Source organism: Haemorhous mexicanus, chromosome Z (assembly GCF_027477595.1).
Source record: "Haemorhous mexicanus isolate bHaeMex1 chromosome Z, bHaeMex1.pri, whole genome shotgun sequence".
NCBI classification, from domain to species: domain Eukaryota; kingdom Metazoa; phylum Chordata; class Aves; order Passeriformes; family Fringillidae; genus Haemorhous; species Haemorhous mexicanus.
In genome coordinates this window covers 19,722,310-19,742,406 of record NC_082381.1, presented here as the reverse complement: position 1 = coordinate 19,742,406, position 20,097 = coordinate 19,722,310, and the positions used below count along the sequence as shown (strand labels likewise).

Sequence of the window (20,097 nt, the reverse complement as noted above, 5' to 3'; positions counted from 1 at the left end):
TTGGTAGAGGGGAACAAAATACCTGACAGATGACTAAAAGCTTGCAGCTACAAAGACAGAAAAAGGTGTACACCCAACCATTATGCTTTGAACTCCCTTTTCTTTCCAGAGATGAGAGGACTGCATATCTGATGCACGTGCTGATACATGCTGGAATGTGCTGGTGACTGTCCTACTGTGCAAGCAGGAGCCTTAGTGTGTCAAGTAGTTTCAGTTACAGAGCTTCCCAGTTAGTCCTTAAGTAGGATTCCAACTTTTTGTATTGCACATTCTAAACTTTTTCCTAATACTTTATTAATTAATGGAGCAAGCAAACACTGATGTTTGTTTGGAAATTCAAAATTTTTTAAGTTGCTGCTGACATGCAGCATTTCCTTTACAACATAAAATGTCCCGTTTTTTATTTCCATTGGGAAAAATTGTGGAATCACAGAATGGTTTGGGTTGGAAGGAACCTTAAAGATCATCTACTGTGGGTGAGGACACCTTCCACTACCCCAGGTTGCTGCTCCAAGCCCCATCCAACCTGGCCTTGAACACTTCCAGGGATGGGGCATCCACAGTTTCTCTGGGAAACCTGTGCCAGGGCCTCACCACCCTCACTGTAAAGAATTTTTTCCTCATATCTTATCTAAGCCTACTCCCCTTTAGTCTGAAGCCATTTCCCCTTGTCCTGTCACTGCATGCCCTTGTAAATAGTCCTTCTTTATCTACCTTGTGAGCTTCCTTCAGGTACTGGAAGGCCATAGTTAGGTCACCCCAAAGCCTCTGTTCCAGGCTGAACAATCCCAGTTCTCCTGGCCTTTCCTTGTATGTTGAAACTGTATTTAAATACACAAATATTTTCCCTTTTGTAGAGTGATTGGAACCATTTCTCAACAGCAGTTTTTATGAAGATCAACTGGTGTTACATTGAGGAAACTCCATTATTAGAGAGCACTTATCAGACACAATGAATTACAGGGAAAAACACACAAATGAGGTTCTAGACCCATTATCTTGTCAAATCAATACAAATAAACTGCTTAAGAGAACAAGACACATTAATTCCCTTGATAAAAGTAGGCTCTATAAAGTAGCTGCTTTTTATTAAAAGAAAAAAAAGTATTAGCCAATGTGAATATTATTTAGTTCATTTCAAAGAATGTAAAAATTTTTATGCAACAGTTACCTGCTTCACAGCAACCTTTTTGCCAGTTTTTTTGGGGGGTTTTGTTTGATTGTATTGGAAATAAAAAAATCTCCATCTTTCAAAGAAAACACTCTAGGCATTTTTAAGCTCCTGAAACACAAGTAGCTACATGACAAGTCTCCTTCCCCTCACTGTTCTCAAGTAGCTGTTGAAGTGACACAAATCTCCTTGTCAGGGTGCTCTCAACAGTAAGCACATACTTGGTTTCAAGAATCCCCTTTTCCATGCCTTTGTTTGGGTTTTTTTCACCTACCATTTTGCATACATAAAGCTAGTCCATGGGAAGAGTGTCTGACAGTCCTGCCCATGCTTGTATTTTGCAACAGGTTTAGACTGATACCTCTACCCACAGAGACCATAAACTTGTCAGGGGGCTGTGTGGCCATCAAAGGTGTGTCACATCCCTTTGAGTGGCACTGGGCTGAGCTGGTAACAAGCTGAGAACCAAGGCATATGTGTATATTGGTCTTTCCTCCCACAAATAATGCTGAAATGAATTACATACAAAAAAATGTATGTAAAGGTATTACATACCTTACTGAAAGGTATTACATAAATTCAGGATCCTATTTCAGATATCAGAAACTTCAGTGAGTTACATTCACTGCTGCAGGAAAAAGCTAACCTGCTGTTTTTCTTTTCTGCAGACATCCTGAAGCCAAGAATCAGGAACACCAGTTTACAAGTCTGTTGCTTGTAAAAATTCAGTTTGGGAAAGACATGAAGCACCTTGGCAGAAGAGTCAAGTTCCATGCAAAAGGCCCATTGCTCTGGACTTGACTTAGTGCTAAGCATAGGACTGTCAAATAAGAGGAAGGTTCAGAATTTCAGGTAAAAGCCAAAATACCCCTTTTGATTTTATTACTTTGGTGGGTGGGAGTCACATTCTGCTCCTATGTTTTGAAAACAAGGGAAGAGTGATACAGTATTTCACCCAGATCAGGCTGTTACAGGCAATATGTACTGCAGCCAACCCATTAGCAGCTTGAATAATAACAAACAAAAAAAAAATCTGTAACTGCCATATTAGACCACTGTATGATGGTATTTGCATCCCTTGAAAGAGTGACTCAATTTGAATGGAAGATGCAGAAGACTTTTTTTTCCTATTGAAAAGCTGAAAGAATAGCTGGATTTTTAGTTGAGTCAGTTTCCAAGTATCCAGAGGAAAAATAAAGGTATATCAGGGTTAACACATTTTGTGAATTAAACTTTAAAAACACCATTTGGAACATAAAGGCTGAAATAGACTTCCAAATGAAACCTGACATAAATTTGACATAAATACACACATAAATACATTTGGACATAAATACTATATATATATATATATACATCTGGACATTTCTACATTTTATTCAGCTTATGCAACTGAGAACAATAATTACTGACTTTTGTTTCTCTGTATTTATGGACAGTCTCTACATTCCATTTTCAATATTGCTCCTTTTCTGCCCTGAAATTATGTTCCCAAATTGCCAGGCTGTCTGTGGGGAGGCTGGAGAGCAGAAAGTAAAGAACAAATTATTCTATCAAAAAATTTTGAAGATACAAGTTCTGTCAAGTCCTTGAATTCAGATTTGCTTTTGAAGAACACAAATTAAGATACTGCCTTCTTCTGCCCTTGCTGGAGATATGTATTACATATTCTGAAGCAAAATCAAACAAACAGAATATTCCCATTTTCCTACCACCTCTTTTGCCATTCAAGTGAGGGAATGCTCCCATTTTATATTGCTCTCAAATCTCACAGCAACAATCATTTAGCCAAATAATTTAGTGTGTGACCCCTTCTCCTTGGTTATCACTGAAGAAGTAAATAGTCTGACAGTGACCACAGCTACCCCTGAATTATACTGACAAAAATCTTAGAGCTCAGCAAGAAGTTGTGTATTAATGGAGGGACAGGCCTCATTTACATCACACACATTGATTATGTTCTTCAGGTGGTTTTCAGTAACTCCCAAAATAAACTTCCCTTCCCCATATTTTCACTGGGTGCTGAAGGGAGGCTGACAGGCCTGCAGTTTTCTGGGTCATCCTTGCCCTTCTTGAAAACTGGGACAATGTTCACCAGTTTCCAATCAACTCAGACTTTTATGGATTCTCAGGAATGTTCAAAAATCATTGAGAGAGGCTCATGATGACATCAGCAGCTCATGAATTTTCTCCCTCATGGCAGCATCTCTATTTTTCTCCCATGGCACCTGGCCCTGCTTCCACTGGCCATACATGTTATTTTTCTTGCTTTAGCTCCAAAAAATCCCTGCTCAGCCAAGCCAGCCTTCTGCCTCACTTGCTTGACTTCCAACATTCTGGAATTTCCTGTGCATTTAGGAGGTGGTGCTCAAAAAGTGACCAGAACTGGAACTCTGGCACCTTCTAAAATGTTTTCCCAGAGACCTCATTAGGAGTTCCTGAAGTCTGCTCTCCTCATGTCCGTGGTTGAGGTTCTTTTCCTCCTTTCAAGAGATTTTAAACTGAATCACCTAATGGTCACTGTGGCCAAAATGGCCACCAATCACCAGTTCAGCCACAAATCCTCCTCTGTAAATGAGCAACAAATCAAGGAGGGTGTTTTTCCTACTCAGCTATTTTATCTGTGATGCCTTGGTTATATGAAGCTATCACCCAGGAGCTTTAGGAATATTCTGGACACCCGAAGGACAATGCAGTCATCTGTCACAATCAGCATGGCTTCATGAGGAGAAAGTCCTGTTTGTCAAACGTGATTTCCTTTTATGACAAGGAAACCCACCTGGCTGATCAATGGAAACCAGCTGATGTAATTTTTTTGGATTTCAGTGAGGCTTTTCATATTGTCACTCACAAGATCCTTCTGGACAAAATGTCCAGCCCACAGCTGGAAAAACACATCATGTGATGAGTGAGCCACTGGCTCACCAGTCAGGCACAAAGGGTTACAGCGACTGGGGTGACATCAAACTGGTGACCTGTCACTAGCAGGGCTCTGCAGGGCTCCATCCTCGGCCCTGTGCTCTTCAACATCTTCATCAACAACCTGCACGCAGGACTGGAAGGGAGACTCAGCAAATTTGCAGGTGATACAAGACAGGAAGAGCTGTTGATCCCTCAAAGGCAGGGAGGCCCTGCAGAGACCTCGATGAATCAAAGGGCTGGGCAATCACCAACTGCGTGCAGTCCAACCAGGAAACATGCCGGACTCTGCACCTGGCATGGGGTGACCCTGGATGTATGGAAAGATTGGGGAATGAGAGGCTGGAGAGCAGCACCGTGGAAAGGGACCTGGAGGTCCTGGTCCATGGCAAGTTGAACATGAGCCAACAGTGCCCTGGCAGCCAGGAGGGACATCCCTGTCCTGGGGGCATCAGGCACAGCATCCCCAGCTGGGCAAGGAAGGGCATTGTCCCACTCTGCTCTGGGCTGGGGTGGCCTCACCTCCAGTGCTGGGGGCAGTTTGGGAGGCCACAATATACAATTTAAAGATATTAAAGAATGTCCAAAGGAAGGCCATAAAGATGATGGAGCTGAAGGAAGAGCCTCATGGGGAGCATCTGTGGTCACTGAGTCTGTTCAGCCTGGAGAAGAGACTGAGGAGAGATCCCATTGGAGTCTTCAGCTTCTTTGTGATGGGAGGAAGGGGGCAGACAAACTTGTGTGTGGTTACCCATGACAGAAAACAAGGGAATGGCCTGAGGTTGTGTTGGGGAGTTTCAGGTTGAGTATTCGGCAAAGGTTCTCGCTTCCATGGGTGTTTGGGCACTGGAACAGGTTCCCCAGGGACATGGTCTGAGCACCTAGGTTCAAGAAGTGTTTGCACAATGCTCTCAAGCACTTAGTGGGATACTTGGGGTGCCATGAACTAAACTTTGATGATCCTCGTGGGTCCCTTTCAATTCAGGATATTCTATGATTCTCCTCTGTGTTTGTAGCTGCAGGTGTATATCCAGCTGAATGACCATGTGAGATGAATACCTTCCATATACTTGCTTTGAACTTGCTGCTAAAATCAGAGGAGCTAAGAAAAACATGTAAATTTGAGTCTTACAAATTCTGCATAGATCTGTAAAACTGGACATTTCGCATTATTACAGTGCAGATCAAATCAGAGCAGATCTGCTAAAAGGAATGAACACAGCTGGAACAATCCTGGAGAATTCAGTATTGGCATCAACACTGGATCTAAAAGTTCCATTGTAACACAACTGAAAGCCAAGTGTCATCTGTGTGCTGTCCATGAAAAAACACAGGCAGATATTTGCCTGCTTCCAGGAAGCCTCATAGTTCAAAGTTTTCTGCCTGGGCTGTTGTAAGTTACGGCACATGAAGGCTTTCCTTGTAAGAGACATGGATAAGAAGCCAAGTAATGCTTCACTGGGGGAAAACATCAGAATCTGGCTTTCTTCAGGAACACTGACCTTCTGGAAATCAGCTCTCTTTAAAGATATTAAAAAGTGTTTGCAGCAGGCACAAGAATTAGAGTAAGAATTCTTCCTAAGAATTCTTATTCTTATGCATAAGAATTCTTCATATTTCATCACAGCCTACAGACAGACAATTCAGTTTTGTAGTTTTCAGTGGTATCTCTTGCTGAAACCACCTACTGGTCATTTGTGTGAGCTAAAAATTGAGTACTTCAGATTTAAAATCCAAATGAAAACCAGGAGCACTTATGATTTAAAAGACTTAAATTACTTTTTTCAGCCCATACTCATTTACATTTTTGCATGGGCAAAACCTTAGCAACTCTGGACATAATGTATTAAGTGTTTTGGAAGATAAAAAAAGTATACATGAAAAATCTAAACATGTTCATTCTAACTACCAGAAAGAGGACAAAAAAAGTATAGCCTTAAGCAAAAGGTTTTTTCCACCATGGAACAGCTGGCTACACTGACAGCATTCTTTCTCACCCTGCTTACAGATCTGAGAACCTAGACTACAACTGCAAAACTGTCAGCAATGAAAGCAAGTCTTTGACACAATAAAATATTATAGCAGTCTCTAGTGTCACTCTTGAGAACTCATCTTCCCTCTTGAAGGATATATAAAGGCAAGTCCTCCATTTCACAAAGGAAAAAGCCCTAGAATTTTATTTCTAGAAAAACAGGACTGGCCAATTTTACAGATACATGTGGAAGTGCTGGACTGCAAGATGCACTAGTTATTGCTTCGAGGCAATTGTGATAAAATTGTTGGCTACAGCTGAATTTAACACATTTGAAAAGGCCAGTTTCATGTATTAAATACTTGACTGGGCAGGGGCATGTACAAGTCAATGCTGTCCTTGCTTAATGCATGAATTTGAACTGCCTGACCTGCTGAGGTCTTTTCCAGTCTGGATGATCCTCTGGCATGGCCATCTTAATACTCATTGAAATTTTTCAAGAAACCAACTCAAGAACTGAGTATTTTACCTAAGTTCTTGCATGCAGTTTAATTCATCATGTTCTTAAAAAAGTTGAGGAACTTGAAAATGCCACCCTGGAATCTAACAGTAAAACATAACACACAAAACAGGATTCCTTTACATGCCTCTTTGGTGAATTATTTTATAATACTTACAGTGAATTCTCATTTTATTTAATACACTATACACTAGAATTACAATCAACAGAATTTCAAAAGAATCCAGTTTCCAAGTTCACCATACTTTTCAACACTTAAGCATTTAAAATACATGAAAGTTAGATTAATAACAAAGTAGACCTGATATGAAGTCAGAAAGACTGAGAGCAACATCTTTGCATTATTTTACCATGACTACTTTCCATAAGTGGTAACTACATAATGATTAATGATTAAAATGCAGATCACTTTACAGCATTCACAAAAACAGACTTGCCACATGAATGTGAAAAAAGCAGCAGCCTCTCATAATTTATAAGTGACTTTCCACATGCTTGTTTTATTTGCAAAAACCATCTCCCAACCGCCATATTTACTGATCAAACCAAAGATTAGACTATTTAGAATGATTAAAAATCATTTTCAGGCTGAGTCTGAAGGGGAAGAGGGCAATAGTGATTTATTTCAATAGTTCCCTTGCACATAAACAGACTTAGCTCTGCTCTACAAAATATTTAAACTAGCAGAGATTTTGAATTACAGACATCAGCGCTAAATAGTTAGGGAGACAATTTTATACACACCCCTCCAATCTAACAAAATAAAAACTCTAGGAACAGCCAATTGTTTTCTTAGGCTTTCTTGTACACTTTGAACACTGCTACTACTACTGCACACAGATTTGTATGATTATTACACTCTCATATGGAGCATCAGAGTAAAACTAAACCCCGAAGTTGTCAGTGCAAAGTCAACTAAAAATGGCACTTACACATGCACACATCAGTTTCTATTTTGCTTTATTCACACAGTTATTGTAAGCCTTGCAAACAAACTGCAAGACAGCCAGATTTGCATTCTGTGCAGTTTTGCCCCAAACCCATTTTTCACTGTTTTTATACGAAGCAGGAGATTCCCATTTGTCATCTTCTGCCACACTGCAGCAAAGTAAATCTTCTATATACCTGCAAATGATAACATTTAAGTCTACTTAAGTCACTTTTACAGTTTCTGTTTTACTCACAGCTCCATTAACAGCGAAGTTGGAAACATTTTTAAAAGATCATCAGCCCCCTATATGCAAGTTCTTATAACTTAAGAAAATAAATTCAACTGCTTAACAGTCCATATTAAATATCATTTGTGATACTTACAAAGCAGATACTAGCAATTCATATCCATTCCTTATGTCACTGAAGTGGTAAGAGGAAAAGTAAATCCTCAATGCAATCACATTTGAAATCTGATCCCCTTGTATGACTGCATATGACATATTCAATTTGTGTCTGTAATTTTTAAACAGTCCTTTTTTAATTACACTTCGGAAACTATATCCCCATTTTTAAAACAAGTTATTCTACAGTGTGAGGAGAATCCACAGTGGATTCCCCAAAGTTCATTTTCTAAGCCACTCAAACAATAACTAGGTTAGCAAGTCAATCATGTCCAATGTGCTAGATCCAGGCCTGGACAGATTAAGAAACATTTTGAAGCAGTGTTGAGTAAATAATTTTGGTAAGCTGTAAAACTGCCACATGCAAGGTATACTGTATTATAACAGCTCCAAATCCTTTATAAAAACCTTGCATTCCTTCTTCCCGTTTTATAGTATTTATGCAGTCTTTCATTCCCTCATACTGAGTATTGATTGGAAGCACTTCATAGCCAAGGTCTGTATTGTCAATTATTGTGCGTGTCCCTTGAATATGAAGGCGGTGCAAAACTGTTTCCAGCGGGTAAAGCATGACATCAGCACAAAGGCTAGCAGCAAAGCTAGCAATAAGTTCTGGAAAATACGCATCCAGCATGCTCTGCACAGAATTGGAGCTCTCAGTTGGAAGGTTGTGGGAATTATCCCTTTTCAAAACAAACAAGACAAGCTTCTGGACGACGGAACTGATGATGTAGTGAAGAACTCCGTGTAGAGCAGTGGGAAAAGTCAGGACCATCAGAGGAAGGAGACGTTTGCTATGGGGTACTCCCAAGCCTACAACTCTCCCAATTCCTTCTTTCACGCAGTCCAGGATGCCAGGATTGTCTCGAATTATTTCACTCTACAAGAACAAACAAGGAGTTACAACTCATGCTGAGCACTTCAAAAACATCCTGACATCCACTCTGACACTTTAGCACTGCTGAACTTTTAAAAAGAGTTAAATACTTGCTATTATGTCTACACAGCTGTACAAATAAAAGTCCCTTGTTATAACACTCTTCACAGCATTCAATTAAGCTTCTTTTTAAAGAATGAACCCATCTTAAAGAGGTGAGGGTTTTTTAATGTATATTGCAGTTGTCTGTGTTTCTACCAAAGAAATACAACCTTCAGCCTACTGCTGGAAGTATGAGAATGCAAAACATGAACTTAAAATGTCTACATCTGGAGCAAAATGCCAGGAAGTACTTATTTAATTCAAAATTCCTTTACTTTAAAGACTATGACTATAACCTTTGAATTTGAATCTACATAGTAAAGACTTCTATAACTAGTGTTGAAAGCTCATTTTTGACGTGAATTTAATAGTTCAGTTCTGAATGTTTTCATGGCATTATATGCATTTAAAGTAGTATTTGTTACTCATGTTGTCTCTGAGTGAAGAGATAATTACGCTATTCATGTGCTAAAAATAAAAATCCTGTAATAATTATTTACTCTGTTACAGTCCACCTGGCAGGGTAGGATTAAGTTAAAAACATTATTTCCCATGCTATTAGTGTTTTATCATGTGGTTTACATCCAAAATTCAAGATTTTGGTGCTCTCCTAAACGTCCAAGTCTCTATGTCCTGACCTCATAGCGGAATAAACCACCAGAATATTCCTCAGTATTTTGCGGAAATATTAAACAGCCTGCAGAGCCTTGATGGTCTTTTCTGTGTGGGCGAGAAACTAGTTTAAATGCCTGAGAACATAATGTTGTTTCAGACTTTAAGTACAAGTTAAGCAGCACAACCCCTACTGACTCCTTTTCTGTCCCACTTCACTACAGTCACTGCACTTCAAAACCACTCCTGCTTTGGCCTAACACGCCACCATGAGGTTTGAGATGCTAATGACAAAAGAACAAATGTGACAGCTACAAATTTCCACCCTTTACAGCTATTTTGGTGAAATGTACACTTGGATAAGTGTAAAACAGATACTGTTGAACAGCATGGTTTACCAGAATGAAGACAGTCAAAGTCAATATAAACCTGCTAGTAGGAAATCCAACAATCTTCAGCTTTTCTGGTTTGTCATTGGTCATTGTCATCTTGCAGCACAGGAATGTAACGCAAACCTGGCAAGTCAAGTTGCTCTCCTGCACTGATTAATACAATATAAAAATCTTCACAAATGCTATCATTACCTCCGCTGTGTTTCTAATAAGCTTATAATGATATTTCCAGGAATTCAAGAACACATTTTGTATATCATATATACACATACAGACAGACACACACTTGTTCACTAAAATACTTGTACACAGCTGAAGCTACTCATCTTAAAATCCTCAGATCTCAGTGGAATTTTCATAATCAATCCAATAGAGAGAAGATCACCTACCTAAAATGCCAAGAGAGATGCTTTTTTGGATTTTATTGTTTTCCTATTAAGTTGCTTTTTAGCAAAGAAACGATATACTTTGCAAACAGAAGACAGGCCCTAAATCATGTTCTCTTTTATTGCTAAAAAATTTACCTGTGCCCAACAACACAGGTAATGCAACATCCCTTCAGACAAAAAAAAAAAAACGAGCAGTAAGACATAACATTACATTCTGTGGCCTGCTATGAACTCCAGAAACATTAAGTGTTCCACCACTGTTTCTAGTTCCAAAATTATGGTATGCTCAGGGTAGAGCTGTTCCAGCTAGGTTCCCATTATGACTCCAGCTAAGTCTCCCAAATATTCCCCAAACCAGAGATCCCACGAGGAAAGAAGATTTCTGAAATACAGAGTATCTTTAGAGGAAGTGAGTTTGTTGTGGGGAGTCTATAACTCTCCCTGCACAGCTGCTTAATGTCACCTGTCCTGTTAATCCATAATGCAGCCAGTTCAGACAGAACAGCTCTCCTAGTACCTTCTGTCTCATTTCAGCTTGGATTGTCTGCCCACAGCAGAATCCTGCCCCTGTCCATGCCTCTAAAGTACATGCTGAAACTAAGAAACTGCAGAAGCCAGCGTTCTCCCCAGAAAAAGCACCATTTTGAACACATACACCAGCAAACTAGTCTTGACAGTACATAGGACTTGCCCATGCTATGAATGAAAATTATTATTTTGATGCCTCAGTAACACAAGAGTGACTATCCTGCACCCTCCATATGAGAGCTCAAACTACTGAAAGAGTTCCATTAGCTGCACAGACACTGTCATGTCATCTAAGAGCAGTAATTATACAGAGAGGGCTGGGAGAATTATGCTGGACATTTCTGCACAGCTAACCCTTGCCTTTCTCCAGAAAGAGACACAACACCTCATGGACCAGCAGTCTGCACCACAGTGCTTGGGGCTACTCGGCAGTTACAGAACAAGCTAATATGCATTCTAAGTGACAGGTCCAGACTTTAATTTTTGTGGCTAAGGAAGAACTAGACGAAGATTAAAACTAAAAAGCTGATTGAATGAAAGCAGTCCTGAGAGGGTAGAGTTGAGTATTTCATTAGAAATCCCCGTTGAACTATTGGAAAAAATTTTACAGTTGTTGTAGGGGACAGATGTCACTGTAACAACATGCCTTGGAAAGCAAAGGTTAAAAATCTTACATGAGAAAAACTTCTTTATGCTTTATCTGCTGGAACACATAGATATAGCATGTCCCTATTTCATATACAATATATTCCAACTATCTATATTAAGTGTTCTAATTCTAGATTTAGAATTAAGATAGTACACTGATATACCCTACATAGGTAACGCCCATTTCAGCTAAGTCACACAGCCTCAAGCAAAACAAATGCAACTACTGCAACACAAACCTGAATTCAAAGATCCATCTCTCCACATAATCTAAGCTATAAAGAGTACCAGTATATCTTAAAATGTTCCAAATATATTTAAGTTACCTGTACAGTTTCAATCAGGCTCGCAGAATAAAAAGGCATTGCTATCACATGTGTTAACCTGTAGGAATTAACAGTGTAAGAATTAACATAATGACAATACTGGAATTTCAGCCAAACTTCAGGCACCTGTAAGTTGATAAAGCTATCTACCAAATTATCCCTGAGAGAAAATTAACCAAGTATAACTCAATTACTAAAATGTACATCAACTAGTTGAGATAAGCTTCAGTCTAAAGTTTAGTTAAATTCTATTTCCATGTGATCAGACTGATTAAGACCTAAAATAGTCTAATCTTTTAATTTAGTTGAGTTCCATAGACACAGGGATCTAGTATAAGAAAACCTGTGAAAGTGGTGTATGTAATCACGATTGTTCAAAAAAACCAGCATTTGAAAAGTACTGTCTTGTCAAGAAGATGTAGCAGCAGACTAAACTTATGTCCATTTTGTAGTTTTATTATGTTTAGATAGTAAGACATGAGACACATGCTATACTTACCCTTTGAGTAAAAGGTGTCCACCTATCTGCTTGAGATTCCATTTATGCGAAAGCTCTCTAAAAAGAGAAGTATTTACCACAACATGAATAATCATCCACATGTAATTCTCAAGCAATTCTTCCATGAGTGTCAACAACCTGTTGTCAGTTTTCATACTGCTGTTCTACTACTCAGGTTGATGTATTTCCCATATTGAAAAGACAAAGCAAAATATTTAGTAAATCATACTTAACTTCAAGTAGTTTTTCGGGCCTGCCAGATATTCTACCAAAAAAGGTTTCAGTTATTAATTACTAAGATGTTTGCATTTCTCACAGCAACTGACTTTAATAAGTTCTATATTTATTTAGCAACCTTATGTACAAGCGCTTAAAGCAATTTTCAGGGAGCAATGGAGTACTTTAATATTTTCCTACTCTTCCTTTACCAAGAAATCATTTTTATTTCATTTTGGTTTGGTTGCACTCTTCTGTTCTTAAGGTTATGTCTACCCGACTGTTATTTCTTTAAAGAAAATATAAATCATATTCATGTACAGTTAGACAAGAATAAAATCAAGTACAAGAGGTCAGGCAAGAAGTTGCACAGTAATTCCATATAGACATAACTGAAGTTTTTTGTTCTATGACCAGTCCTTAGCATATTCTGATAAAAAAGAAGAAAATCCATGTATTTATCACAAAGGTGACATCAAAAATATTTCCTTGAAGTAGTCTGAAATGCTGGGCACATTAGACTTTGCATTTTTAATAACAAGCTATAATGTTTTCAGCTTCAAGTCTTATCTAGGAATCACAATCAGACACTGCTTGTAGTTAACCCTAATCCAAGAAAGGCAAGATTTTACTCTTTCTGAAGAATTAAGTGTTGCTACTAGCTATGACATTTTAAATACATAGGTCAATCACTAAACAGGAACAGAAGATCATTTTTACCATTATGTATTTCATACATTTGGATCACATCCACTTACCCCTAATACTTAAATGATGTGGAAAATTAAACCAGCCAAACTAATGTGTGAAAGCCTAATCTGCCAATCCATAAGGCATAACTGTGCAAGAACTATCACGTAACAAGTTTGCCTAGTACAAAATGTTCACACCCATTTCTGGGCTCCTCTCCTAAAAGAGGGGCATTTTTTCATGTAACTATAACATAGAATTAGAAATGACATTTCACTTGTCGGTGCTCTTTGGACCCTGATAATGCAGTTAAATAACCTTTTAAATTAGATTTGCTGGCACTGCTGCTACAAGCAATAACCCTCTCCTCCCTGTGACACCCAAACACGCAAGCCACCACTAAGAAGGAAGAGAGAGCATTCAGTAGAAAACTGTTGTGAGGTGATGCATGTACAAGAAAACCATTTTAGCCAGATCACTTTCACAGTCCAGTTAATTTCCTGACTGTTCACACATTGTGTTTCCACAAAGATGGGAGTAGCACAGAGGAAGGAATGAGCTGGTTGAAGCAGAAAGGTTTGATTATTCTGGCAGCAGCACCAGCTTACTTTCCAAACTTCTGTACTGTCCCCCAAATACAAAAACATTGCTCACATTTGTGAGAACTCAGAACTATGAAGACATAAACACCACACCACATCTCATGAACTTAAGCATACTCTAGAGCTGTATCTAAAACACACTTAGAGGAAAGCACATGCCTGGAAATTTCAATTACCTATGAAACAGAGCTGACCAATACCCTTAAATACACACTCTACACAATTTAAATATGAAATACTTTTGCTAATGTTTTTGCAAATGCCTACTTTTATTAGTATGGACACATACATCATAACAGTATTTGATTCATCCTAACCATTTCTTCTTTTTAAACCCAGGGTAGTTTCCATGTTCCTGAATATTTTTAGTAAAAAATTACTAAACTTCTGCAGCAGAGGGTTGACACAGTTATGTAGAATGATGAATATCTTTTTTAAATAAAGTCAGAAATTTTTAGTGCTAACATTTTTGTTATGAGAATACTGAACAAGGTACATGTAGCTGTTGGTCAAGGAAAGCAGAAGATAAAGCTGCTGCTACATGGACACCCATTTGCCATGTCTTCTCATTCACTAATGCAGGCCATTCTGTTCTCCCTCCTACCAAGGACAGTGCAAATATTCAGCAAAATGGCAGTGCTAGCTCATTAGCTGGGCAAGTCTTCTGTATACAGATTAATAAGATCAGGAATTTTTCCCTTAGGTATGGTATTTGTTATTATCACACAATAAAAACCTCAATAAAAGAAGAAAACTATCATTTTTTTAATTATGGAGTTGAATACCAAAGACCAATTTGCCAGAGCGTTTCTAAGCAAAACAAGTAAGCTGACACAAACAAATAAAGTTCCTAAAAAGAGTTCCTCACTATTTATGAATTATAAGGTCCTCTTTTCCAAGACAACCACACTGTGTCTGGAAACACCTATTTATTGTCTTGCTGTTCTCATGAAGGAATATTTTTCAAACAGCCTTATTAACACTTTGAAAATAAGTCAACATCTTATTGATTTGTTAGAAATGGTTAAAAAACACATGCAATACCTTGGCAAAGGTGTAAATTCACTGATGATGCCTTCTGTTCCCAGGGTTATGCCCTGAACAATGAAAGTGCTGCCCATTCCTTTCCAGAGAGCTCTTGGACCCTGTGTGTTGAAATATCCACCATAAAACTCAAAAATATTTTCAACTTATTATTTTAAAAAATTAGTAAATTCAGACCACAGGGCTACAATTCTACTGTTCAACTTTGCCATTAAACTTGGGTCACAACTTATTTTTTAATCTATGAAGAAGTTTTGTTTTTCAATAATTTCAAAGACCTGTCAATAATTTTGGAGGCACGTCTCCCACTGTTAATACTCAACACCATTTTTTATGGACAAAATGAGCTTGAGATGTCAAAAGTACATCCATAAGATATTCAGAATTAAGAATTTATTCCTGTCTTCTGATTTAAGTTTAAGGATTGCCATTCCCCTGCAGAATTGGAAATATATTCAGTACTACCTTTGGAAGGAGTCACTTCAACAATAACTTTATTCACATACTGATTAATGATCTCTTAGAAACCTAATGAAAAAAAAAATTCAGTGACTTTTTGTTTTCTAACATCCATAAATCTTTCCCCACTAAGCACCGTACTACTGAAAAAAATAATGGTTTACTTATCTTTTTGACACATCTCTGTAACCATAAAACTAACAAACCCTCAGAACAGCCATGCTTTCCAACACCACCTACATAATCACAATGTACATACATGCTGTAGGAAGTCTCAATGCTCACATACAGCCTGCCATCAAGTACTAACCTGTGTCTTATTGATGCAGTACATGATATTGACAATAGTAAATGGTGTGAGATGATAATTCCGTGCATGATAGTTAACCTGTTAAAATATAAATAATGGCAGTCTTAGAAACACACTTGCAGATGATACAATTCTGAAAGATAAAGGTGTTTCACATATAAGAATTTTATCTCTGTAAAGATCAGCGAAAAATATGAGCAAGTTCTCACTGAAATTTAGGGAAGTAGGCAGCCCTTTTCAGTATTCATATGCTGATAGTTTAAACAATAAACAATACATAAATCAGAATCTATGAAACAAAGCATCCTGCTGCTAAATGGGGATCTGAAAGTTGCTCTGCAGACCCCAAAACACTTACTGGCTGTAATTTGCTTTCCACTACCCAAAGAAAAATGAGCAAGATTTTTTAAACTAACCTAAACTGCAGAATAGAAAACATGTATTCTAGAAGTAAAAACTTGTTAATGTAGCAGAGGCCCCCTAAAAATTACAAAGCTTCCTATAATACATACTTTCATACAGAGATATGACAGTACACAGGAGCTTTGACTGGAATAGGTAATTTAAAAGACATACCTGACACTGACGACGCAGAACAATGCAAGGATGTGCCAACACATTTTCTGTAAATAGGCTTTAAAGGAAAACTGTATTTAATGCACGAGAAGTCACTAAAATTCCTTAGAAAAGGCTTGTTAATTGTCTCTAACAGCAGCAAATCAGTATTTGGAAAAGCAATATATTTTCTAGTGAACTAACCAGGTATGTTTTTGATGGCTATCCAACAGCCTCCCAAGGAACAAGTTACATGAAATCTGACATATACATTCACTATGACAAACCCCATACCTATGTAGTATGCACATATTTTTATAAGCAAAAAAACATACAAAATTTCTTAATGTCATCCTCCACAAAGTATCATGGTACAAAACAAACCCCAACCACAATTATGAGAGGATTAGTTCCAGTTTTATGCTAATTCTGCATACTGTATTATTAATCAAGACTCTCCTTAGGAGGGCCAGAGAAGGACTGGTACTAACTACCTTCTCACCAAAAATACTACTGACCCAAAAGCAAATCTCCTGCCACTGCCAGAAGTCATACTTCAATCAAAACTTCACAGGAAAGTTCTCACTTGCAAAGCAGAATTCCTGGTTGCAGCCATTCAGAGAAAATATTAATTTCATCTCAAAGTGCCTGAGTGATTAGAGTACTTACCTGTACATTGCTCAAGCCCGGGACATGGATTAGAAAAGTAGAACATCCAGGACTTTTACAAACACAAGCTACAGGATCATCTCTGGTAGGTTTCTGAACTTCTGATAAACAAGTGGCACAGGAAAATACTGCAGTTTTGTAACTATTGAGCTAATTTGTAGTTTGCTACTACCAAAAGAGGTAAAACTTTCCCTGGACATAAGCATCTTAAAATTCAGCACTTTCTCAAAAATACTATCAATAATCAGGGTCACTATAATAAAGAATAAAATGGCCTTCAGACCACTTGGTTAGATGAACATTATGGTCTGAGGATACTTTGGTAATACACTTGAAGACATTTTCACTTTCTTCAGAAATGTCTGTATTGCCTAAAAATATTAATAAAAGTTGCAAATGTCAAAAAAGTTTTCTGGTGTTATTTTCAGATTACTCGGACAGGGTACACACATCCTGGGCATTCCAGGATGAATATGAATATGAAAAACTTTTTCTTACATTCATGCAAATATTTTTTGAACAACAGTTAAAGAAAACAGAAATCTAAATGGGGGTAGTAAGTTTCTAAACATTTCAACTACTTATGGCTATTGGAATAAAAACACAATATAAAAGTGTATGTAGGGTTTTATAAACCCTATGAGACAAATATGAGTTTTACGACTGCTTTGTCACTGAACACAACTCTTACCTTGCAAGGCCAATACCAAAGCCAGCAAATCTGTTCAACTGCTCTGAAAAAGAAGAAAAAAAACCAAAACAAAACCAGATTATATAGCAGTGATAATCACAAAATAGAGAAAATGCCATGCACAGGATCTGAAAAACTAATTTTATCCTGTACTTGCATTAGAAAATTACAAGCTCTAAACCACAATATTTATGGCAGTTGAGGAACAGAGGATATTAAAAAAAAAATTCCCCCAGGAATATTTGCACTTTAGACTGCATTTGAGTTTGTACATACTCTTATATATAAAATTATGCTTTTCTTACAGGGGAAAAAAAGAACAGAAAAAATGAACAGTAAAACAGAGAGTATTTTAATATCTTAAAAAACCAACTACTGAAAGATTAAGCAGGCATGAGTTTACAGTAATCTTGAAACATAAATTTAGATAATTGAGGTGAAAATAATGTTAAAACAGTAAGAAGGCAAAATTTTGGTTGAAGTTACACAAAAAGTCATGGATAAAGTAACAAACAACATAAGGCAAATTTTCAAGCCAGTTGTTTAACTCCAGTCCTTTGCAAAAATCTAGTTACTGGAGAATTACAAAAGTAATTAATTTAACTCTCTGTTGCCTGCAACCAAACATTTGCACATTGGGAATTGTCAGAAGGGATTTTAAGATGAGCATTAGAACAGTAAAGCTAATTTAAAGTTAATACCCAGCCCTACAATCTTCACAGAGTGCAAGCAGTCTGAAGGCATGGATGAAGTCAGTAACTTCAGTGGGGCACCACACACATGTGGCAGCCCTCCTACGAATGGTAAGATACCATTTGCAGCTGCTGAATTCAGTGATTACAGCAATTCCTTATCAGTGCTCCAAACTGCAGAATGAACACACCTTCCACATGTAGATGGGGGAAAAAATGTAGTCTTCTGCTATGCAAAGATACTCAAACAGTGCTTCAACCAGTGCATGCACAGATAGAGTCCAGCTAAAGGCTCTACTCTTCATGAGACCTACATAAAACATGGCACTACAGGTCAGAGAAGAAAGACTTGCCTACTAAAATAATTCGATTTCAGGTAAATTACTATTTCATATATCTTTTGAAACTCAAGTGTCTATAACCTGGTCCTTTTATTTAAAGAAAACAACAGGCACTACCCTAGATACAGCAAGTTTTCCTTAATTCACCTCTATTTCATTAAAATGACTTTATTTATGGAGGTTTATACTCAGTTTTGCAGCAATTACTGAAAAAGCCTTGTACTCAGTTGCTTCCTTAAATCCTACCATTCCCACAGTTCCCCTGCTATCACATGTGGACGGGGGAGGTTTACGTCAACAGTTCAGGTTTTAAAACCGAGAGAAGCCAGGCAGTATGGAACAGCACCACAGTAACGCAGCACTCCAAGAGCCAAAAGCACTTCCTGCCCTTAAAGAGGGCGGAGTGTTTCTGCAGGAGATTGTTTACATGGGCAATGAGGAGCAAGCTGACCGCACAGTGCTTAACGTGAAGCTGCGGGCGCGTTCTGGCCCTCTCAAACCATTTCGCACGGAGTTACACAGTGCAGGAGCGCAACAGGCAGCCACGGAGCAGTCCGCGTTTTTCTAAAGGACTTTTATGCCCGGCGCTTCAGCACCGCCAGTATAAAGAAGGGCCGGGCGGCGCTGGGCCTGGCCGCGGCACAGCCCAGGGCCGCGGCCTGCCTGCCCTTGCCCGGCGGGTCACTGCTCGCGGGAGGCGGGAGCCGCGGGTCAGCGGCACCGGGGAGCTGTGAGAGGCGGCGGCCGCTCCCGGGCTAGCCCAGGCCGGGCCCTCCCTTACCGGCACCGGGGCCGGCCGCCCCGAGGTTGGCCTCCTCGTTGGAGCCGGCGCCGCCCAGAGGGGTCCCGGCCCCATACGGCGGCGTCTTCTCGCCCCAGTGCAGGTTGCGGCTGCCGGGGATGTCGGGCGGGCTGGTCACCCAGGAGCCCAGCTCCGAGCCGCTGCTGAAGGGCCTGGAGCCGGGGCCCAGCTCGTCGCGGCCGATCCCGCGGTAACCGAGGCCGTCGAAGCCGTCGGGGCGCCGCGGGTGCATGGCGGGAGTGACTGAGGGAGCCTGGCGGGGCCGAGGGCAGCAGGAGAGGAGCGGGAGGCGCCGCGCTCGGGCCGCACCGGCGGCAACGGACCCGGATCCGCCGCCCGCCCTGGCACTTCCGGCCGCGGTGAGGCCGCGCGCGTGACCGCCGAGAGGGCGGGGCCGGGGCGCTGGGCCAATGGCGGCGCTCCGCTTGCCCGGCCCGGGGCGGGGCGTCCGGCGCGGGGGAGGGGGCGGGCGGGCGGGGGAGGGGGCGGGCGGGCGGGGGAGGGGGCGGGCGGGCGAGGGCTCCCCCTGGCGGTGCGGCGGGCGGAGAGCCCGTGTGGCGGCTCCGCTCCCGGCCTTGGCCCGGTGGACCGGCCCCGTGGGGAAGCCGTGAGAAAGAACGAGAGGTAGCCGGAGAAACATAAGGTGGCCATGCGGACCTGAGACAGCACTTTCCGGGGAAAAACATCCTTCTTATCGACGCTGGAGATGAGCACGACACAGACACGGCAGGTGCAGG

General features: G+C 39.9%; 1 protein-coding gene across 1 annotated transcript; it reads right to left on the bottom strand.

Annotated features, from left to right (window-relative positions):
• Positions 1 to 6,696: 6,696 nt before the first annotated feature.
• On the bottom strand, positions 6,697 to 19,720 carry SLC25A46 (solute carrier family 25 member 46). Its single transcript, XM_059873747.1, has 8 exons — positions 19,340 to 19,720; positions 17,526 to 17,568; positions 16,187 to 16,244; positions 15,611 to 15,688; positions 14,842 to 14,942; positions 12,290 to 12,346; positions 11,791 to 11,848; positions 6,697 to 8,796 (listed from the first exon to the last, which is right to left on the bottom strand). The coding sequence occupies exons 1-8, from the start codon at positions 19,590 to 19,592 to the stop codon at positions 8,218 to 8,220; spliced, it is 1,227 nt and encodes a 408-aa protein (XP_059729730.1). The 5' UTR covers positions 19,593 to 19,720; the 3' UTR covers positions 6,697 to 8,217.
• Between the last annotated feature and the right edge of the window lie 377 nt (positions 19,721 to 20,097).